The sequence below is a fragment of the Eublepharis macularius genome, chromosome 14, assembly GCF_028583425.1.
Source record: "Eublepharis macularius isolate TG4126 chromosome 14, MPM_Emac_v1.0, whole genome shotgun sequence".
Taxonomy (NCBI): Eukaryota; Metazoa; Chordata; class Lepidosauria; order Squamata; family Eublepharidae; genus Eublepharis; species Eublepharis macularius.
The window spans coordinates 68,783,089-68,805,942 of record NC_072803.1 but is presented as its reverse complement, the minus strand read 5'-3'; the positions used below and the strand labels follow the sequence as shown (position 1 = coordinate 68,805,942).

The 22,854-nt window shown below is 51.1% G+C and overlaps 1 protein-coding gene across 1 annotated transcript; it reads left to right on the top strand.

Moving 5' to 3' along the window:
* The first annotated feature begins 487 nt into the window (after nt 1-487).
* DIPK1B (divergent protein kinase domain 1B) lies at nt 488-21,161 on the top strand. Its single transcript, XM_054997520.1, has 5 exons — nt 488-654; nt 4,905-5,039; nt 18,391-18,498; nt 18,939-19,115; nt 19,860-21,161. Exons 1-5 carry the CDS (start codon nt 592-594, stop codon nt 20,670-20,672), a joined length of 1,296 nt encoding a protein of 431 aa, XP_054853495.1. The 5' UTR covers nt 488-591; the 3' UTR covers nt 20,673-21,161.
* Nucleotides 21,162-22,854: the final 1,693 nt, after the last annotated feature.

Below are 22,854 nucleotides of genomic sequence, written 5' to 3'. Positions count from 1 at the left end.
GGCGCATGAGCCCCACGGGAAAACCCGGCGGATCTGCGGGTTGGAGCCCGGGGTTTGCGCTACGGTCGGCCGGGCTTCGTCGGGGAGTTCTGTGCGATCCCCGCGAGCCTCCCCAGGCTGCGCGCCTCGGGCCGCCTTTTGGCGCAGCGTGGGGGCTGCTGCGGCGCTGCCCACCGGCAGAGAGCGCCTGCCAGAGGCGGCGGTCCTGCTTTGGCCCCGCACCGAAGCGTAAGCGTCCGGGCGGCCCGGCCCGCGAGCCAGCGCCCCTTCCCCGGGCCTGCGGCCTCCTCGCCCCACCGCTCAGGCGCCGAGTCTCGGCAGAGGCTCTCGCGCTACTGCGCGCCGCTCCCCAGCCCCTCCTCCCGTGTGTGTGCGCGCGCGCGCGGCAGCCCAGGGCGCTCTGCACGCGCTCAGAGGAGAGGCGAGGAGGGGCGGGGCTTGTGCGTCGGCGCGCCTCCCCGCAAGGCCGCGGGCGGAGCGCAGCCGCATCCCCGGCAGGCAGGCAGGCAGGGGCCGGGCCGAGGCGCGCGCCGCCGGCCCCACAGCCGCAGCCCTCCCGGCCCCGGCCCGACCCGGCGGGAGCCGCGCAGCATGAGGCGGCGGCGGCGGCTGGCGCAGCTGGTGCTCTTCTGCCCCCTCTCCGGGGCCCTGCAGGTGCGCCCGGGCGGGTTGCGGGAGGGCGGCCGGCCGGCTGGCCCGCCTTTCGCGCGGGGGGCGAGCGCTGGGCCGGAGCGGCCGGGAAGCCGAGCGCCTCTGCGGGCCTGGCTCCCGGCTGCGAGAGGGGCGCTGGGCGGCCAAGCTCGGCCGGATCCGTGCGTCGGGCCAGGCAGCCTTTGGGGTCGGCCGGCCGGCAGGCAGGCAGGCAGGCAGGCAGGCAGGGCGCGCTCGCCCGCCGCCATCCCGCGGCCCCAGCTGTCCGGCCCGGGTTTTCTCCGCTCTTGGCAGCGAGCCGAGGGGGCTCGTGCCCGGGCGGGGCTCCGCGGGGTTGGCGTGGCCCGTTGGGCCCCCCTGGCGCGCCTGCTTCTGCCCGAGGCGCGCGGTCCTTTCCCCCCGGCTCTCTTCCTCGGCTCCGCGCTGCTGCTGCTGCTGCTGCTGCTGCTGCTGCTGCTGCGGGTAATGTTATTTATAGCCTGCCTGCCTCGCTGAGGCTCAAGGCGGATTACCCCGTGGCCGTCAGTGCGAGCAGCAGCTGGGAGCTTAAAACATTGAGCGGGGCAGGGAGTGCAGACATGTGGACGAAGCCAAGCGGGACCCCAAAGACAGGGAGGGAACTTTTGAGGCGGCGGACGGAACAATGCCCCGCCTCGCAGCACGAGCACCTCTGCGCCCGCCTCCGCCGTCCCTGGCCCTTTCCCGGAGCGTCCCTTTGAGCCGTTCCCTTACAGCACCGCCTATTGTCTGCCTGCAGGCTGGGAAAACCAGGAGGCCGGGCGGTTTCCGGGCCTCCTTGGGCAGGCGGCCCCGTGAGGCGGGGGCACCACCTGGGCAGCTCCGCGCTAAAATCCGGCCTCCTTTTATCTGCCTTTTAAGCCCAACTGGAGTTTGCCGTTGGGGTGCTGAATTAGAGTGATGCAGCAACCGGTGCCTGTGATGGCTGCTGGACTGGTTGTTCCCTTTGGGCCTTGACGGGTTTCAGAGGCTTGCTTCCCTGATAGCTGCCTGGCAGGGCTGCAACTCCAGCGGAGTGGCTGGGTGTGCTGGACTCTGGCGTTCAGTTCAGCCCACAAAGGCAGCCTTGGCTTTCATGCATGTGAAAGGCAGCAGTGGAGCGCTGGAGAAACCAGAGCTGCCATCTTCCGCCTGCTCTGCTCAAGGACCCACTCTAACTACCTTGTCTTTTATGCCGCCTTCTCTTAAAACGAGCTTGGGAAGGAGGGCAGCAGGAACCAGTGGCGTGACACTCCCCCACCCCACCCGTTGAGAGGTCAGGACCCTGCAGGTGGGTGGGCAGAGCTGCGGAAGGTGGTGAGGGGGCTGTCCCTAGTGACTGCTGATATTCCTGATCTTCCATGATAGGGGGGAATTTCATTACAAACCAAGTTTTCAGGAAAATCTGAATTAAAAAAAACCGGGGGGGGGGGGGATTAAAACAGAACTTTTCGGTTGTGGCTCCAACCTGGTGGAACGCTCTGTCTAAAGAGATCAGGGCCCGGCCAGGTTTGCTATCCTTCCACTGGACCTGTAAGACAGAGCTGTTTGGCCAGGCATGTGATTGACGCCCTGGGCCTCCCTGCCAGCCACTGAGAGAAAGCTGTGCCCCCTGCAAAGGGAACGGCTCAAAGGGACGCTCCGGGAAAGGGCCGGTGGAGGCGGGCGCAGAGGTGCTCGTGCTGCAAGGCGGGGCATTGCGAGGCAAGGCCTTTGCCATATATTTCTGGAGGTGGTTGGGTGGTGGTTGCTGGTGAAATCTGCTGCCAAACCTGCTGTTGTGTTGCTTGTTGTGTGTGTTCTTTTTTAAATATTTAATATATTTTACTGGTTTTAAAGATACTGTATTTTATATTATTGTATTAATTGGAATCCACCCTAAGCCTGCCGGTGCAGGGAGGGCTGAATACAAATCTAATCAAATAAATAAATAATAGAAACAGTGCACGGAACTTTAAGAAAAGCCTGCCTGCTGAGCTCTCAGCCGCCTCTTGGGAGGTTGTTAGGCATTTTTCTTCTTTCAAAAGAGAAAATACTTTGTAAAGAGTTTTCTTTCAGCAGTCTTCCAAATTTTCCACTAGAAAAGGTGAGGGGAAAATGTCTTCAGGAAAAATGTGGACTATAGTATAGTGGTTGAGTTGCTAACTCTTGAAATTTTTTTTAAAAAAACGTTCATTCCCAGGTAGGGTTTCTGGTGGAACTCACTGGATATAGCGGAAAGTGTAGGTCAGGCTCAGTGATGGATCCAGGGCCAGGGCCCAGTTCAAAATTCTGTTTGTTCCCCTATGTGAGGAGTCAGCAACCTTTTATAATTAAAGAACCACGCAAATCACAATTCTGAGCAGCAAAGAGCCAGTATAACACAGCTGATTTTGTATAAAATTTAAGACTGTGGATAAAATGGTATGTTGATTAATAACCTGTAAAGTTCCTGCAGTCCAAATACTGGCTGCTGCAACTCCTTCCCTAGGCAATGGGACACGCGAGGTCTTGCAATACAGTAAGGAGCACCCTGTACAATTACATTCGTGCACCTGCATAAATCTGCAGGATTGGAGTCCAGTGACCCCTTGGAGACCAGCAAGATTTTCAGGATGTAAGCTTTGGAGAGTCAGAGCTCTCTGATTCTCAAAAGCTTACACCCTGAAAATCTTGTTGGTCTGTAAGCTGCCACTGGACTCAAAAATCCCATTGTTCCGTTATAGGCCAACATGGCTAAATCTGGCAGAAATCTGCGCGTGGTTTTTACTTGGGTTGCTGGCAACTGTTTCCCTCTATAATTTCCCTTTCTATAAAGTATCTCTAAGAAGCCCTTTGTCCCATAAGTGCCTGCCAGGCCCTTCACATACTAGTTAGTCCAGCCTCCCACCTACCCCTGCAATATATCTGAACCTAAAGGTTTGTTTTTAAAGAGCGGCAGTTGGCTTTGGAGCCAAATGTTGCAGGCCCCTGCCCTTGATGTTCAGTTAAAACAAAAAGAAACCATCGAGCCTCGCCCCTTGTGCCTCTGTCAGCACTAAGCAGCCAGACCCCTTTGTTTCTGGAGAGGGGATGGGGTTGGCAGCCCTCCTCCTAGTTCACCTTTGACAGGGTCACCTCTTGAATGTTCAGACCTTAATGTCCTCCAGCCAGTGCTGAGAGAGCGTGGCAGCTGATAACGGGGGGAGGGAAGGTGGCACTCCCTGGGACCTTCAACAGGTGTGGTCTCCTAGGCTTCTGTTGGCACCACCAAGGGCTTTTCCACTTTCTGAATGCCTGGCCAGAGTTTATGGTAATTTGAGGGCCTGAGGCTGGACAGGCTGGACAGGCCAGCCAGGCCCTCATGTGGCCACTCCTGAAGGAGGTTTCATCCATCAGGGGCTAGATTTTGTACTGGTTGGGATGGTTTCTAGACCACGTAGTCTGCTTCTCAGCTTACTATGCAAATGAAATGGTCAGTTAATTGGTTCCGACTAATAATAATAGTAACATTCAATTTATATACTGCCCTTCAGGACAACTTAACACCCACTCAGAGCGGTTTGCAAAGTATGTTGTTATTATCCTCACAACAGTCACCCTATGAGGTGGGTGGGGCTGAGAGAGCTCTGAAAGAGCTGTGATTGACCCAAGGTCACCCAACTGGCTTCAAGTGGAGGGGTGGGGAATCAAACCCAGCTCTCCAGATTAGAGTCACTTTTAACTACTACACCAAACTGGCTCTTGACATGATTAATCCACTAACATCTTGAACTGACTGGTAGCCTCCATATAGTTATACATAAATAAATTAAAATAAATTTATTTAATACATTCATTAAATTAAATGTATTTAAATTAAGTAATTTAAAATGAAGTTCAAAGGGGCTTACACATAAAGTGATAATAAAATGGCTTAAAACAATAAAAATGATAAGCAGACAAAGACTAGTCTGACTGGTTATCGGTGGACATTAAAAAGCCATCTTGAAACAGAACTTGGCCAAAGTGCCTTTATTGATGCCAATGGAGCAGTATGGCCAACAGTTGCATGCTGGCTGGATTTGGTAGGCTGAACCCAGGAGCTGGCCAGCCCTACCTTGGGAGGAATGCCAACCTGCTGCAGGTTCCTGGTTTCCACTGTAACTAGTCTGTTTTTGGAGAAAGCATCTTGCCCTGGCAATTTAGAATGAAAGCTGAAGGAATGTTTCCCCTTCTTTACTGCCTTCTCCCCCTGCACCCCCCACCCCACAGCTGAATTTATTTAATCTCTGATTAATGTCTTTGTGTTTCCCTAGAGCCGTCTTCCTGGAATCAAGGTGAAATACCTTTTCCTCGCCTGGCTGGGCATTTTTGTGGGCAGCTGGGTGGTCTACATGCATTACTCTTCTTACTCTGAACTCTGCAGAGGACACGTCTGCCAGATGATCATTGTGAGTGTTTCTCTTCTGTCTCTCCCAAATTTGCAAACATTTTTGAGGCATCTGTGTGGTGGTAGTAGGGGTTATCTGTGAGTGCGAGAAAGCAAAGCTTGGTTGGCCAAGCAGGGAGAATGCTCTTAGGAAGGAGTGTATGTTATTGGGAGGTTCAGGGGGGCCTCCTGGGGGTTGCAGTGTCTGGCTTCGCATTGGTTGTTAATAAGCATTGAACAGTATGGCCTTGATCCATTGTGCGCACAGAAATAATCCACTGGACTCAAATCCTAATGTTTGACAAAGAGTTTCTGTGGGACTTTGAACTTGCTGAAAATGGGCTCTGCTGTTAACAACAACAACAATAGTAGTGTGCTTATATACAGCTCTTCTGGACAGATTAGTGCCACACCCAAAGCAGTGAGCAGTGATGTTATTATCCCCCACAATCCAGCTGGGGTTGAGAGGAGTGGCTGACCCAAGGCCACCTGCTGAGCTCAGGGCAGTAGTGGGAGTCGAACCAGCAGAGTGCTCACAGCCCAGCTACTTAACCACTATGCTGCAGCAGCTCATGCAAAGCAGTTGCCTGACCACGAGGCAGCCATGCGATGCTGAGAAGGGCCATGCAGAAAAGAGTGGCAGTAGGAAGGCTAGAAGTTCAAGTTCAAGTTAGCCTTTATTGGCATATAAGGAAGGCTAGAAGAAGGCCTTGATTTCCCTGATGGATATTGGTGGGCGTCAAATCCCAGGCGATAAGGGGGTCTAGCCACACATCTCAGTCAGGGCTCAGAATCTTCCTGCCTGCACCCCGTAGGAAAGCCTCACCCCAGTTCATTCTCCCCCCGCTCCCACCCCAAATTCATGTCTTTCTATGCCTTTCTCAGGCAAGCTCAAAGGCTTGCGGTTAAGCTCTGTTTTGTGCACTCCGTTATAAGGCTAATCTGGGCAGAATAAATCAGTGTCGGTTTGTGTGTGTGTATTAGTAATCAATTAAAAAAATTGGGATGAGCTCATTTCCCCTTATCTCCGGTTTTAGTGTGTGTGTGTGGTGTGGGTGGGTGGGTGGGGGGAATAGCTGTCTCCTCATGATATTTCCATTTGAATTCGTAGGGGAAGGGGAGAGAAGGGAAGGATTCATTTCAGCCTCCATGAGTAACCAGTGAATTTCTGGGAGCTCCTTAGCCACCTCTTGGGAGAAAGGAAAGCGCTGGTGATAAAGCTGGTGGACTAAAGTTATGCAAGACTAAGAAAGCAATGTTAAGCAGGTCTACTCAGATGGAAGTCCCATGTTATTTGATAGTGTTTACTTCCAGGGAGGTGTCTTTGGGACTGCAACCTTAGTCTCTTATTAGCTTAGATGGTGTTACCCAAATCGATGGTCTCCTTGTGAGTTAGGGAAACTAGCAAGGAGAGGCTGCAAGAGGAGGGTAACTGGGATCTTTTAACCAATGTATACGAAAATTGCTTCCTCTAGAGAACTCTTTAAGAAACAGGCAGATGTTCAACAGAAGTGGTTTTATTAAATGAGTAGTGAAAGAAGAATTGCACAGAATACACAGAGCAATCACATACAGATATAAGTAGAACACAGTAGGGAAAGCGAGAAAGCAATGCAGAGAGAAAGGTACAGTTACCAAACCTGAAGGCACAGAGGAGCAGCGTTGAAGTGCCTGTCACGTCAGAGCAAGGCAAGGGAGAGGGGCTCTGGCACACTGTCTGAGAATGAGCATAGGAGGAAAACACAGACACACACACACACACACACAGGGGCTGAAAGCAGCCCTTTTTATAGGAAAAATCCATCCTTTGGGCAGAATGGAGCCTTTTGCTTATCTCAATAATTCTAAAGATTGTTTCAGGCATTGTAAGGCAGTAAAACCAGAGGTTTGATCAGGCATATCTATTGATACCAAAATACTGATTGATGACTCGCTGAGTGAGAAGCAGAAAGGGCCCTCAGATTCCTGAGTGTCTGCAATTAGGGAAGAGGTGAGGGGGGAAGATCAGAGGGATTGAGATCAGGAACTCCGGAAAGATCACTGCTTTGATCTGCAAATCTGCTCATCTTGCGGGGGTGGGGTGGGGGGTGCGCATTGCCTGGCTGTTAGCTTGCCTTTCTCATGACCTCACAGTTCAGTACTTTCCAGTCTCCTGGTCAGCAGATGGCAACTATATTCCTGCCTTGCCAGGCAGCATGTGTTAAAGTGTAGACCTACTAGGGCTGCTAACAATTGAAGAAAGGTCTTCCAATAATTGCTACCCATGATAGCAAAGAACAGAGTCTGCATGTTGTTTGTTTGCTCGTGCGTGTGTGTGAGAGAGAGAAAGAATGAATGAATGAATTCCCTGCGGAGGGTCACATGCAAGGAGATGATAGTTGCCATCCTACCAAACTCATTAATTCCTTATTTTCTTTTTACCTTAGATATCTTAAAAGGGATTAGATAGATTCATGATGGCTAGGTCTATTTGTGAAAGATCCAGAGGAGTTAGCCGTGTTAGTCTGTAGTAGCAAAATCAAAAAGAGTCCAGTAGCACCTTTAAGACTAACCAATTTTATTGTAGCATAAGCTTTCGAGAACAGGTCTATTTGTGGTTTGTGTTCATGATAATTGAGTGGAACCTTCTAACACTGAGTCACTCTACCTCTGCCTTCATAACAGCTGCTGCTGTAAATCGAACACCCTGCTAGCGGAACATTTGGCCTGATCCGGCAGGGCTCAGGAGACACTCCTTGATCAGCCAGGCCAGAACAGCACAGGCCAAATGTTCCAAAGAAGTGGCCTGACTCCTTTCAAGGTGGCTTGGGCAGCAGGTGGTGATCCAGTGGAGAGGCAGAATCTTAATTCTCATGCACTGGGGCCAGTTAACCTGTTCGTTTTCATTCTCTGCTAATTGCAGCCAGGGGGAAACACTAAGTAGCTCCTTCACAGGGAGGGCTTTTGCAGTGACAAGAGGGTGGGAGCCAAGAAGGCCGTCACGGGGACGGGAGGGTGGGGGGCTTTGCAGGTATGTCTGTCTTGCTGGCTCTGGAGATCACTGTGGTGGTATAGACTGGAAATGCACGGGGTCCCTTGGGGCTGATTGGAATCTTACAGTCCTTCATGCTGGGGAGAAAAAAAAATCCACAATATGTGTGTCCAAGAAATTCAGTTGTACACAAACTAATCATGTACGCAATCTTTTGCAAAAAGATGTTCTGGTATGAGTTGGAGAAAAGACTGGAAGATGGGGGGGGGGACCTTGCTGGTGGCTGCAGTCTTCACTTGTGGGATTTCAAGCGTATCTGCCAGATACTGGCTGTATTCACATGGTTGTGGTTCTCCTTTTTCCTGTAATTGCTGTTGCAAATGCAGAACATTTGCACTGGCAATAGACTGTTCACATGAGAGAGCCAGTTTGGTGCAGTGGTTAAGAGCGCGGGACTCTAATCTGGAGAACTGCGTTTGATTCCCCACTCCTCCACTTGAAGCCAGCTGGGTGACCTTGGGCTAGTCACGGTTCTCTGGAGCTCTCTCAGCCCCACCCACCTCACAGGGTGATTGTTGTGGGGATAATAATGGCATACTTTGTAAACCGCTCTGAGTGGGCATTAAGTTGTCCTGAAGGGTGGTGTATAAATAGAATGTTATTATTATTATGTTATTATGGTTCCTCGTGTTGGAGAGGACTGACAAGCGGAGAGCCTCAGGGATCGTTCCTGGGTCCTGAGTTGTTCAACATCTTTATAAATGACTTGGATGAAGGAATAGAGGGGATGCTTATTAAATTTGTAGATGATACTAAATTGGGAGAGGTAGCAGAAGACAGAATCACGATACAGGATGATTTTAACAGGCTGGAAAACCGGGCTAAAACAAATAATTTCAACAGAGTTAAACGTAAAGTTCTGCATTTAAATAGGAAAAATCAAAGGCACACTTATAGGATGAGGGAGACCTGTCTTGGCAATAATACATGTGAAAGGGTTGTGTCAGCAATGTGATGCTGTAGCTAAAAAGGCAAATGCGATTTTAGGCTGTATCAACAGAACGCGAGGTGATGGTATTGCTTTACTGTGCTCTAATTAGACCTCATTTGAAGTCCAGTTCAATGAACTGTGGTGCCCCAAACTGTATAGTTTTGGGCAGCATCCACAATTGGATGCTGACAAGCTGGAATGTGTCCAAAGGAGGACCACAAAGATGAAGCGGGGTCTGGAGACCAAGTCCTATGAGTAGACATGGGCACAAACCAACCTCCCCCCCCCCACAAACCTTGGGGTTCATGGGTTTTCACGAACCACAAACTCCCATGAACTAGTGCAAGTTCACGAACCAGTTCGTGGGGTTTAAATGCCCCTTTCCGGCTGCTTAGCAGCAGGGAAAGGGCATTTAATTGTTTAAAGGGCCCTTTCCTGCCGCTTGCAAGGGGCAGGTCCCTTTAAACTATCAGTTGGCGGGGGGGAAATCCCCCCTGCTGCCTGCCAGCTGATAGTTTAAAGGGACCTGCCACTTGCAAGCAGCAGGGGCCTTTAAATGGCCCAAACCCCAGTCCCCAGCCCCAGCCCCACACTTACCTTGCTGCTGGGGTGGTGGAGGCCGCGACCTAGCCACCCTGTGGGCCCACAGCCTCTTCCTGCAAGGGGTGGGAAGGCTGTTTTCGGCCTCCTCCTCCACCCTGCGGCCCGCGCGGCAGCAGAGGAAGCTGAAAACGGCCTCCTTCGCCCGTTAAATGGCTGCCGCAGTGGCCATTTGAGGGGCACAAAGGCTGTTTTTGGTCTCCTTTGCCACCCTGTGAGCCCGTGGCAATCATTTGAGGGGTGGGGAGGCCATTTTCGGTCTCCTCTGCTGCTTTGCGGGCTCATGCAGCAGCAGAAGAGGCCGAAAACGGCCTTCCCGCAGGCCCGCAGGGCAGCTCCACCACCCCAGCAGCAAGGTAAGTGTGGGGCTGGGGCTGGAGGTGTGTGGGCTGGGGTGGCTGGGTGGCTGGGGATGGAGTTTGGGCCGTTTAAAGTGCCCTGCCGCTTGCAAGGGGAAGGAAAAGTTTAAATGGCCATTTCCCCGGGGAAATGGCCATTTAAACTGCCCCTTTTAATACAAACCAAACGAATCAGTAGACCACTTCGTGGAAGTTCGTGGAAACGAGCTTCCATGAACCACTGGTTCACAAACCACAAACCGGCCTGGTTCGTGCGTTTTTTTGGTTCGTATTTAGGTTCATGCCCGTCTCTACCTGTAAGCAAAGGTTGAAGGAACTGGATATGTTTAGCCTGGAGAGGAGGAGACTAAGAGGTGATATGATAGCTCTCTTCAAGTATTTGAAAGGCTGTTACATAGAGGATGGAGCAGAGTTGTTTTCTGTTGCCCCAGCAGGTAGTACCAGAAACAACAAGTTAAAATTAATGCAAAGGAATGTTCAGCTAAACATTAGGAAGCACTTCCTGACAGTGGTTCCTCAGTGGAACAGGTTTCCTCAGGAGGTGGTGGGCTTTCCTTCCTTGGAGGTATTTAAGAAGAGACTAGATGGTCATCTGACAGCTGATTCTCTGACTTAATATGAATGTACACAGATGAAGAGAGAGAGCGTGCGTGAAGGGATGAGCTGCTCCTTGGTTCTCGTGTGTCAGTCTATGGAAGGCAGGATACTCTAATTTCATCTCCCACCCTTTGCAGCAAGAAATCCAACGTCTCTTGAGTCAAAGGTTATTTATTGAGAGAATATATATTCAGAATATGCAAGTGTCCATAGATAATCCAAAGGTTAAGAGAAGCTTTGGCGGTACATAGAACTCTTGTTGAGAATGACGTGTTAAGGCTGTTAACATTATATCAAACCCTCCAAATCCTCCCCCCCCTTGCTTGCCCAGCTAAGACAGAATGTGAAAGTATGGCTCCAAGGTCGCTGCGGCTGGTCATCCAGCCGCACTCGGGAACCTGCAGACACAGACAAATACTGGAAATTTACAGCAGGGAGGAAAGCAAGATGGAAGTGCTGTGGGTCATAGTCCTGACATTTCTGCCTCCCCAAAGGCCCCCTTCACCCCCCAGACCCCACCTTGTCTGGGTATTTTTTGTGAAATCTCGTTATGAGTCTTGGGGCGTTTACGTGTGAGGCTTCTACCCACTCTCGGAAGCTTTCATCAAAGTCTTTCCACCTAATAAGATAATAAAGTTTGTTATGTTTCCGTTTGGAGTCCAGGATCTCCTCCACCTCATAGTGTACCTGTCCATCAATGAGGGTAGGATGAGGGACTGCTTTTTCCGGATGCCATTCATCCGGCAATGGTGCTTTCTTTAATAAGCTGAACTGAAACGTGGAGTGCATTTGACATAGGTTTTGGGGTAATTCTAACTTCACTGTCACGTCGTTAATTACCCTCTTGACTGGAAAAGGACCCATATATTTCAGTGCCATTCGCCCGCTGCGGTTTGGCTGAGCTCAGTTTTGGGCGCTTCCTCCCCCTCTTTTTCCCCTTCGCTTTTCACTTTCCCCCTCTACTCACTGAGATCAGGTTTCTCTTTGTTTTGTTCTTTCGCTGCCCGGCTGCAAGTAGTCACCGCTCCCCCAATTGGGTGGGCAGAAAGACAGTGTCTACAATCTCCTCCCTCTTGCTATCGTGTTGGGGCATGTGCGAAAGGGCATCGGCCCAAAAGTTAGTCTTTCCCAGGAGTTAGTTTAGCGTAAAGTCGAATTTGGAGAAGAATTCTGCCCACTGAAGTTGTTTAGCGTTAAGTTGGCGGGGAGTGCGGAGCGCCTCTAAATTTTTATGATCTGTCCAGACCTCAAAAGGCTGGCGAGCTCCCTCTAACCACTGTCTCCACATTGTGAACGCTAATTTAACAGCAAAAGCCTCCTTTTCCCATACACTCCAATTTTGCTCTGCCTCAGTGAATTTCTTGGAGAGGTAGGCGCAGGGACGCAGTTTCCCAAACTTGTTTTGCTGCAACAGCACCCCCCCCCCCCCGCCCATGGCTGTGTTGCTGGCATCGACCTGCCCCACGAACTTACGATTTTCATCCGGATGCTGCAGCACCGGCTCGGAGGTGAATTTGGCTTTCAGCTTCTCAAAAGCATGCTGAAACTCTGAGGTCCAATTTAGTTCGGCCTGCGGTTTGTTCACTTGTGTCTCCCTTCCCTTAGTTTTCAACAAGTCAGTTAAGGGTAAGGCAATTTGGGCAAAGTTCTCAATAAACAGTCTGTAGAAGTTTGCAAACCCCAAGAAGGACTGTAATTGCTTTCTGGTGGAGGGGGGCACCCAACTAGAAACGGCTTGGACCTTAGCAGGAGCCATTTTCAGCCCGTGACCTGAAATGCGATAGCCCAGGTAATCCAACTCCTCTTTATGGAATTCACACTTAGACAACTTTACAGGCAATTTATGTTGCAACAGCGTTTTTAGTACCTCGCGAACTAGCTTCACATGGGACGCTTTATCTGGTGTATAAATCAAAACATCATCTAGGTACACCACCACTCCCTTGTACAGGTACTCGTGTAGCACCTCTCTTTATGAGCGTCATGTACACGCTTGGGGCGCCTTTTAAGCCAAAAGGCATGACTAAATATTCATATTGTCCCAGGGGCATATTGAAAGCGGTTTTCCATTCATCCCCCTCCTGTATTCTTACATGAAAATACGCATCCTTCAGATCCAATTTAGAGAAGACTTTACCTTGAGCCACCACGCTAAGCAAGTCTCTGATCAGACGGATGGGGTAAGCGTTGGACATGGACACCGCATTGATTCCCCGAAAATCCGTGCAGAGTCTTAATCCGCCATCCTTTTTTTTTAACGAACAACATGGGTGCTGCATGGGGAGAAGTAGCAGGGCGGATGAATCCTCTTTCCAAATTCTTGTCAATGAACTTTCTCAACTCCTGGCATTCCGCCGGGCTCATGGAATATAGCTTGCCTTTGGGCAGTTTCTCCCCTGGCACCAGCTCAATGGCACAATCTGAAAGGCGATGTGGAGGAAGTTCATCTGTTTCTTCCTCGCTGAACGCTTGGACCAGGTCTCTCTATTCCTCCGGGATGCTCACTAACTCTTCCTCTGTGAGTAGTGCAACTTCAAAGGGGGAGGGCGCCTTCTCACCCCACCTCTTGTCCCATTCATGGTGTCGGCACTGGTCCCGGCTGAAGATCATCATCCCCTCCGACCATATTATGTAGGGGTTGTGGTCCCAGAGCCAGCGACTACCCAAGATTAAGGGGTATTGGGCTACCTGGCTAACATTATAAGGTCTGCTTTCCCAGTGCTTTCCCAGGCCCGTGGGCACAGGTTCAGGTTCAAAAGCTGCAGGTCTCATGCTGGAACCATCCATTTGTTCAAAAGCTATGGGGTCCTCCAGCTAATGGGTTTCTAAACCCAATCCATTCACTACAGCGGGGGATATGATATCTCAGGAACATCCTGAGTCTATGAGGGCCTGCACCCTTAGGTGTGTCCCCCGCTTCGGGTTTACGAGTTCAACTGGCATGAACAGTATGGCCCCCCTTTCTCTCACCTCTGCAGGGGTGGTTTCCTTTTTGACCTGCCGTTGGGGCCCTTTCACGGCAGATCCTCCTCGTTTCCCAACTGCGGGTATTGCAAACTGTCCTGTACTTGGTAGATGATCTCCCTGGGAATTTCCTCAGCTTCCAGCCCCGTGTCGGTCTTCCCTCATCTTGTGGGTGGCTTGCGCTCAGCTTTGCCCGCTCGAGGGGCTGGGATTGGCCTGGGAGCGGTTGGCTCAGTTGGAATTCTCAGAGGGCATTGAGCTGCAAAATGTCCACTATTCCCACATTGTAGACAGAGGCCTTGCCTCCATCGCGTATCTCAAGTTCCTCGAGCTACCCCCGTTCCTCTGGGAGCTCCTCGACCTTTTGCCGGGACAGGAGCAGTCCTCCGGGCACCGCCTAGCTGGTGTTGTTTCACAAGGCGGACGACTTGCTTACAATTCTTGACTTCACATGCTAGTTGAATCCAACCAAGGAGGGTGGGCGGGTCGTCTTGCATTAATGCTCAGTCCAAAAGGATCTGACCCAGTTTGGACAATGGCTCGTGGAGCACCAGGGCCAGCTTCTCCGGGAAGTAGCCCAGCAGCAAAGGGAGGCCCAAGCTACCCTCACCCAGCAACAGAGGGAGACCCAAGTGGCCTTAGTGCGGGACTTATGCCAGGCAATAGAAGCCGGGAGGACTGCGGGCGCTGCCACCGGAGTCGGGCTTGGAGGTGTGGGAAGGACTCCACCCTTTCACCTGTCTAAATTAGGCCCCAAGGATGATGTGGATGTATTCTTCGATGCGTTTGAACGCACAGCCGAGACTGCCCAGTGGGCCCAGGATCAATGGGTCTTTATTGCGGGGCCCTACCTCACTGGAGAAGCTCTAGCAGCCCTCAAGGCACTGACCAAGGAAGAGAGTGCCAATTATGATAGGCTAAAGACTGCCATCCTGGACAGGTACAAGATTACACCTGAGACATACCACCAGACGTTCTGCACTCTAACCTACCAGAAGTCGGATTGACCCTGCATGGTGGTGGCGGCTCTGAAGGATGCAGCCTACCGATGACTATAGCATAGTACACCCAAGGGAAAATGGGTGGCAGACCTAGCGGTCCTGGAGCAGCTCCTCCACATTATACCACCCGGGGCGTGCGCCTGGGTGGCCTCTATAAGCCCGCGGATTTGAGGGAAGCCACAACCCTGTGGGAAAAGTTCATGGCAGCCAAGCCCAAGGACCCCAGTGGAGGAGCGGTGCGGCCTGGAAAGCCTGGAACCCCCAATCACCCCAATCACCCCCTCCTGGATACTGGCCTGATGAGAGCCCAACGGACCCAAGCTCTGGGGGTGGTAGGATAGCACTCGCAGGTTTTTTCCCAGCAACCAAGTCGCACCACAGTGCTGTCCCATACAATTGACAGCCCCCCAGGTAAAGTGGCCCGAGCACCCTGGCAACCGCTCCCTCAGAAATGCTGGGAGATTGTAGTGAAGGAGGTTGAGGACATGCTATGACTCAGGGTTATAGAGCCCTCTCGGAGCACGTGGCAGAGTCCCATTGTATTAGTGCCTAAACCCAATGGGTTTGTCCGCTTCTGCATGGACTATCGCCAGGTGAACCCAATAGCCAAATTTGACGCCTACTCGATGCCATGGGCCGACCTCCTAATAGATCAAGTCAGCACAGCTCAATTCATCTCGGCACTGGACCTCACAAAGGGGTACTGGCAAGTCCCCATGGGCCCAGAAGATAAAGAAAAGATGACCTTTTCCACTTCGCAGGGCCTCTATCAATTCAGGGTGATGCCCTTTGGCATACATGGGGCAGCGGCCACTTTCCAGAGATCGGTCGACCAAGTCCTAGCCCACTGCCAGGGGTTCATGGGAGCCTACATTGACGACATCATCTTTAGCTCTGACTGGCCATCCCACCAGGAGCACCTGTCAGAAGTGCTCCCAGTGTTGGCCGAGGTCGGTTTGCAGGTCAGCCCTCGCAAGAGCTGCATAGGCTTTAGGGAACTCGTGTATCTCGGCTCTTGGGTAGGTCAGGCTGTCCTCCGCACCGTGCCGGATAAAGTGATCATCCTAGAACAGCAAATGAGGCGATTCTTGGGTCTGGTGGGCTACTACAGCACATTTATTCCGCATTTCGCCAGCCAGGCCAGCGCACTGTCAGGGGGCCGAAGAGAAGGCATTCGAGTCCCTACAACAGGAGTTATCCCTGGCCCTAGTACTCCGCAATCTGGATTTCATGAAACCCTTCATTGTGCACACAGACGCATCAGTGGTGGGCCTCGGGTCTGTGTCGTTGCAGGTGGTAGAGGGCCAAGAACATACAGTGTTCTTTATCAGTCGCAAGTTGTAGCCGCCAAGACCCGCTACGCCACAGTGGAAAAGGAGGCACTGGCAGTCAAGGGGGCCGTCGGGGCCCTGCAGTTCTACTTAACCCACAACCTCTTTACCTTTGTCACTGATCACGTCCCCCTCCTCTGGATGGCTAGGATAAAGGAGCACAACCCTTGCATCTTACGATGGTACCTGTCTCTTCTTCCTTTCAGCTTTACGCTCCAGCATCGACCCGGAAGCCAACATGTGAATGCAGATTACATGTCGTGAATATATGATGATCCTCTGAATATATGATGACCCCCCCCCCCGAGCGACACCTTGCCACACACACCCAGGGAGTGGGGGGTGTCTGGCATGGTCGGACTTGGCCCCGCGGCTGCAGGTGCCACCCTCTGGCCAGGAGGACCCAGCCCGCAGGGGTCCCCACCTGGCCAGCCCCCTTACCTTACATGGGGCTGGCCCGCAGCCCCAGAGAGAGGTGCGGCCACCACAAGGAAGCTGGGTGCAGAGGCCGCGGAGCTGGGAGCAGCTGGCCATGAAGACGCCATCCGCTGCCACTCAGCTGTGGCACGGGACAGCGCCGCAGCCAGCGAGGTAGTAGGGGTGGGTGCAGGAGGAAGAGGCCTGGCTGTTGACGCTTGCTGCCAGGCTGCCAGGCCCAGAAACCAGCTCGGTGGAGAGGAGCATGCCACACCAGGTGATGGAAGCCAACGTCATGCCAGGCTAGGCCAGGAACAACCACGCCCGGCTAGAGAGCGGCAGGCCTGGCCAGGGCAGAGGGCAGGATGGGGGGGCTGGTCGGAGGGAAGGCTCGAGGGGGATGAGAAGGCATAGAATTGGCGGGCAAGGGAGAAGGACAGGCCAGAGGAGGCTCCTCGCTTGTCAGCGTCAGGTGTGTTGCCCACAGTCCCTCCATATTGCCTACTCTATTGCAGTATGTTCTCATGTGTCTGTTTTCCACAGTTGCTGTCTAGTTCCCGGGACAGCTGAGCTCTTATCTGGGATGGCTCGCCGCAGCGGCCTTGGGACAGCTCCTTCCTGCTCTCCCACTGACTATACCCAGCTGGATGGGCACCGAGGGTGGGGGGCCTGTGCAGAGGGATAGATATATTGTAACAAGCACTCAGTACGTCATTCTCAACAAGAGACCTGTGTACAGCCAGATGCTTTTACTTGCCTCTGTGTAACCTACGGACATATATATGCTGAAGCTAGGATATCTCATTAAAGAACCTTTGACTCAAGAGAGCTTGGATTTCTTGCTGCAAGGGGGTGGGAGTCAACTTCAACATATCCTGTTTTCCATAGACTGACTGACAGAAGAGCGAGGGGCGGAGGTTTCAGGGGAGGCATGGAAGGCTACAGAATGAGGGGGATTGTGGGATTTGCTATGGTGGTGCGGAAAAGGGGATAAAAGGGGCCTTCCCAATGAAGCCGGGGAGGAGGTGGCTGAGGCATTTGTGAAGGAACAGAGAGAGATCGGAGAGACCAGAGACCAGCAGGGTAGGAGGAGGAGTCGGTGTGTTCAGCCCCCTCCCCTACCCACATCTAAGGCCGAGGGAGCGCCCTCCCCTTGAAGCTAGCCACGGCAGAAGGCGGGGCTGGAGCGGCGGGTGGGGCAGAAGCTCACGATAGTGGTTGCCTGAAATGCTGAAGCGAAGTCTTCCCCGAGAGGTTATACCCCAGTCCCCTCCCCCCAGTCCAAATAAGTCAGTTGAAGTCAGCAAAAGTCCTGAAAAAGATTTCCCCAAGGCAAAGCTGAATTTCTCAAGGTTGGTTCCCACATGTTCCCCTTTGTACGGATAAGACCTCTTAGCAAAGCATAGCCAAGATACAGTGAAGGAAGAAAGCCCACCTCCCATGCAGTGGATAGGCATTCACAGTCACGGCAGGCAGGGACATGAAGGGGAAACTGTGGTCTTTGGAGAAGTAGGGGAGATAGAAACTTACTTAAGGTTAAAAAGGGGTATATTTTACTGTATTTTATTGGATTAGTATAGTATATTTACAGGGGAGTATAATTATGAGTAATAAGGTTATAGGGAGTATATGTGAAATATAGATAATATAGTTAATTGGTATGTAAGGAATAGTATGTTACATATATATATGTAGTTTTTTTTAGTTAGTATATGTACTACATATATAATTTTTATATTTTTAACTAAGATAAGCAATATAGTTAGTGTAGATTGTTAAGATAATTAAAGAGATTTGATAGGTATAATATAGATATATATTACATTATTATTATAGACTTTAAGAATTTATATGATATACTTTTTAGATTAAGTTGGGTATGGAAAACTGCTGGGAGTCACCAGAATAGGGGGGGTGGGAAGGATGGGGAAAATGCAATGGGGTGAATAATGATAATGATTTCTATATGTATGCTTGTAAACCCATCCAGTAAAAATTCTTTAAAACCACAGTCACAGCAGGCAGGTGCTGGCTTGCCTGACACAGAGCAGGCTCCAGCTGGGGGCTGGACGGAGGGGTGTGTGAAGCAGTGGATTTACTGGTGGTTTTGATTTGCTCACTTTCTCTTTTTCCCCCTCCCAGTGTGACCAGTATAACAAAGGGATAATTTCTGGGTCAACGTGCAAAGACCTATGTGAGGACCACACTCTGGTGTTCCAGCAGTGCCTGTCATCCTCCCCCACCCACCAGGTATGCTGATCAGAATGCTGAACCGGGGTGGGTGGGTGGGGCAGCGTCAGCAACGGAGCTTTGGCAAGCGGTGCAGTTTCTGTAAGGGACATGAAAGGTCTTTTGGTTAGGAAAACCTTTGCACGAGGGCCAGGAAAGGAGATACATTGGCAGGAGTGTTTCAGGTGGAGAGAAACAGAAATAGCCGGGCTGGAGAGGAAGGTAACTGCTGGGTGTCTGAGGACAAAGGAAGCCTCCATTGAGAGTGATGGATGGACGGAAGTGGGATACAGCAGAGAACTGAGTGCAAGGGAGGGGGGGTAGGTGTAGGGGAAGGAGTTGGGGGGAAGGCAGGAGGTAGAAATAGTGAGCGGCTTGGGAAGAAATTAATGTGAAGTCTCCTATTTGATCACAACCTCCTGGTGGTGAGGTGAACATCAAAGTGCTATGACTTTGTCCAGGTGTACAGCGGACTCTGGAAGGAGAAGGAAGTGGTCATTAAGTGTGGCATTGCTGAGGTGCTGAAGGTCGACGGCAGTCCAGATGCCGCTCCCAGGAGAGACGTGGTTCTCTTTGACAAGCCAACAAGAGGGACCTCGATGGATGAATTCCGAGACATGCTCTTGAATTTCTTAAAAGTCAGTGCAACTGTGACTGTGCTGGCAGTATACTAAGCATGGGAACAAATGGAATAGTTACGCGCCAAGCAGAGAGGCCCTCTAAAAGCTGGGTTCCGTGTGTTTAGATCACCTTGGTACATTCAGTGACTTGGCTGCTGAATGTGGGGAAGGCATCTGGGGTTGAGACGATGGCCGGGGTTACTGCTCTGGGAGAGATGTGCAAGGCACGGCTTGCTGCTGTGGCCATGTAGGAGTGAGACGCATGCCCATGTGAACTGGCCTGTATTCCCTTGGAGGAAACAAAAGTGCAACCTTTTGCCTGGAGGAAAAAGCAGGAGTGGCAGTTGGAAGGCTGGGGGTGGGTGGGGAGAGACCTCTTTCCATTAGCTGTACGTTCCAGGTGTTCACCTCGAGCCAAAGGGCAGCTGAGTTTGTCCCAATGAAATCTACAATGGGGGCAGAGAGGGGGCATCTGAAAGGCCCATTTATGCATGCCGCAGAACCTTGGTAATACTTCTATCTGGGCTGCAACATTTCAGGCTGTATGTGGGGGCGGGTATGTTTCAGTGCTGCTCCCTACACCGAAAAAACAGCGTGCCAGGAGGGTGTGCTAGCTTAGTTTTCCACCTAAACGCGGGGGGGGGGGGGGTTGTTGTTGTTTTTTTGTAAGCAGGAAGCTTTTCCGTCTCAAGGTGTCCTGTAAGTTTGATATGAAGAAATGGCAGAAGCTGATGGGATCTTTGTGGTTTTTTTTGCTTATAGTCCAACCTGGGAGACCAGCCTTCTCTTGGAGTCTTAGTGGATAAAATCATAACTGTGGCAGACGTCAGCCAGGATGGCAAATTATCTCTGGCAGAGGCCCGATCCATCTGGGCCCTGCTGCAGCTGAATGACTTTCTCCTCACCCTGTCTTTGCATGAGAAAGAACACACCTCCAAACTGTTTGGGCATTGTGGGGACTTGTACATCACTGAGAAAATCACCCACACTTCCTTCTACAGCGTGGACACTCCCCAGTTTCTGCAGCCGCTCTTGCCTTCTGCTGTCCAGACGGTTATTCACCAGTGGTTCTCCCCAGCGTGGCCACGGCGAGCCAAAATTGCCATAGGCCTTTTGGAATTTGTGGAAGAGATATTCCATGGCACCTATGGGAACTTCTACATTTGTGAGACTGGCTTCAGGAACATGGGCTACAACAACAAGTATGACTTCAAGGTAGTTGACTTGAGGAAGGTGGCGACAGAGATGACAATGCAGCGGTTCCTCAAAGGCCGCCACTGTGAGCAGAACACGGATTGTACCTATGGGAAGGACTGCGTGGCCCCCTGTGACAAGCTCATGAAGCAGTGCAAGAGTGACATGGTCCAGCCCAACCTGGCGAAGGTGTGCGGACTGCTCCAGGAGTTCTTGCTCCACGGAGTGCCCCTGGGCTTGAAGGAAGAGCTGCAGAAGCAGCTGAAAACTTGTACCACCCTTAGTGGCTTGGCAAGCCAGATGGAAGTCCATCATTCACTCGTGCTGAGCAGTCTCAAGACGCTGCTGTGGGAAAAAATTTCAAATACCAAATATTCCTAGTGGGGAGGGACGAGTACTTCAGAAAGGGCAAACGCCACCAGAAAGCACCAGGGCTAATCTCGTTCTCCCTCCTAAGCAAAATGACCATCATTGCTCATTAGGCCTGTGAAACAATCACAGGGTAGGAATGTTGTTACAGAGCACAGCTGGGGAGCTTGCGAGCACCGGAAGACTCGGGTCAGGTGAAAAGGACAAGGAACCTGCTGATGAGAGGCCCTCCTCTGAATTGAGGGGCCACTAGCAACAGTGTTGCTGTGTTGCTTGCAGCTTAACTTGAACACTTTTCACGTAAATAAAACAGTGTTTCTCATTGGTCCCTGTACAGAGGTGACTGAGATCCTTTTGGAACCTCTTTGCAGAACCTGAGTGTCACATTCAGCTCACAGGAAAAGAACTACAAATATATTCAGCACCATTTCAGATTTGTCAACAGTTTACTTAGAATTATTCCAGGATGACCAGTGATTAAAAGCCTGCCTTGTTTGACCCATTTGATGTGCACCATAGTTCATGTCTTGGACCTTCTGTGCCTGTGGGAGGCAGGGGCCTGAGAGACGGCTTCTGTGTTTGTACAATGTCTGGTCTGCTGGGCTAGGGTATGGTTTATTGTATCCCCACTCTTGGCAGCTTTTCTCAAAAACTTTGTAGCTTTTGAGACAGGAAAATTAAATGTGTGATGGGCTCCTGCCTGCTTAAATGTGTGCCTGCCTGCTTCCCTCAAAAGATTTTCACTGCTACCAAAGGCTTTCGCCTTAGACCATCTCACTTTAGCTGGTAGTATAGGGAGGCTTGTTATGGATGGTAGTTCAACAGAACAGTCAACAGACAGAGGTGGCTGTGAGGTAAAAAAAAGGAATCCTTTATTCTTAACCAAAAGTAGAATTTATTTATAAAACACATGAGTGTGATGGTTGCAGAATTCGGATAAGTTTATTGGTTTCAGAATAGTTCTTAAGCTTGGTGGTTTCAAAATCATCTTCTTAAAGTCACAGACTGTCACGCAAAGTAATTTTCCACACTGGTCTTCGCTAACAGAATAAACTCTTTTCTCATCCTTATAGATTCACTCAGGCCTTTCCACACAGCTCTCTCTCTCTCTTACACAAACGGACCCAGGTGCACACACAGTTTGCCTGACTCCGCCAGAATCCTTTCTCTAAGACACCCAAAGACGGACTCTCAGCCTTTCCCTCCGTTCGTACGCTGCCCAGTCATCTCACTGTCCTCTCGCCCATCCAGCCCCCCGCTCCTTTCCTCAGAGGCCTGCATTCAAACCACAGTAACAGTTATTAAAAGCCCCACATTAGCAAGCAGAAATGAAATCCAAATTAAATACATTACACTGATCATCTGAGTACCTGCTCACAGCATCTCCCTGCCCTCTTGCCACAAATCACTGGAACCTGATTCGGAGCCTGGCCTTCCTGGGTAAGCAGGGGGGACCTTCACAAACAAGACCTCAGAATTTCCCCTTGTGAAACAATGGCTGGAAAACCCCACACGAGGAAGAGCCAGGCAGATAGCAGATGCAAAATGCAGGAGGGACAAAATAAAGCCCCTGAAAACCAACATTCAGCCCCTTGCTCAAATGCCTTGGCCCTGGGAGGTGGTAAGGGCTGCAGTTGATGAGTTTCCTTCATATGCTTCTAGAGTGAGCAACCTGTGAGAAAGGAAGTGACCCACAACCAGAGCGAACCCTGAAACCCTTAAGAGAACATAGAAACTAAGGAAGTGTTCTAGGAAGCAGTTGCTCACATAGGGCTCCTGTTTCCAATTTCAAGCTGCTTTTCCTTTTGGCCCTGGAAATCAGGTACTTGCTTTCAGCTTCAGAAAAGGGGGGAGGGGGGCAGGTCAAGCCTTACTGGAGGCAAAAGCATGGTGCACTGACAGAAACCTCATTTGTTTGAACTCGTATCAGTCACAGTACTGTTTAAAGGCAGAGGGGAGGGACACATAATTTAGACATACAAATACCTAGCTCCCAGGAATGCTTAACACGCTGTGCTCAAATTGGTCCTTTTACTAAGTCTCAACTGCAGGTGGTGGGGAGAAGTGTTCATTTGGACAGGCATAATACGAGTTAACTTTAACTCAATAAAGTTCACCTTTTCGATGTATTAGTGTGATGCATATTCTGGCATACGAATTTGGGATAAATTTTGTCACATTTAAACAGATATAT

What these genes read in the sequence shown, in the direction of transcription:
- DIPK1B (XM_054997520.1), top strand. Translation starts at nt 592, where the DNA reads ATGAGGCGGCGGCGGCGGCTGGCGCAGCTGGTGCTCTTCTGCCCCCTC. An exon ending in CCCTCTCCGGGGCCCTGCAG is followed by an intron (nt 655 to 4,904) that starts GTGCGCCCGGGC and finishes GTGTTTCCCTAG; the next exon opens with AGCCGTCTTCCTGGAATCAA. An exon ending in TGCTCTTGAATTTCTTAAAA is followed by an intron (nt 19,116 to 19,859) that starts GTCAGTGCAACT and finishes TTTTGCTTATAG; the next exon opens with TCCAACCTGGGAGACCAGCC.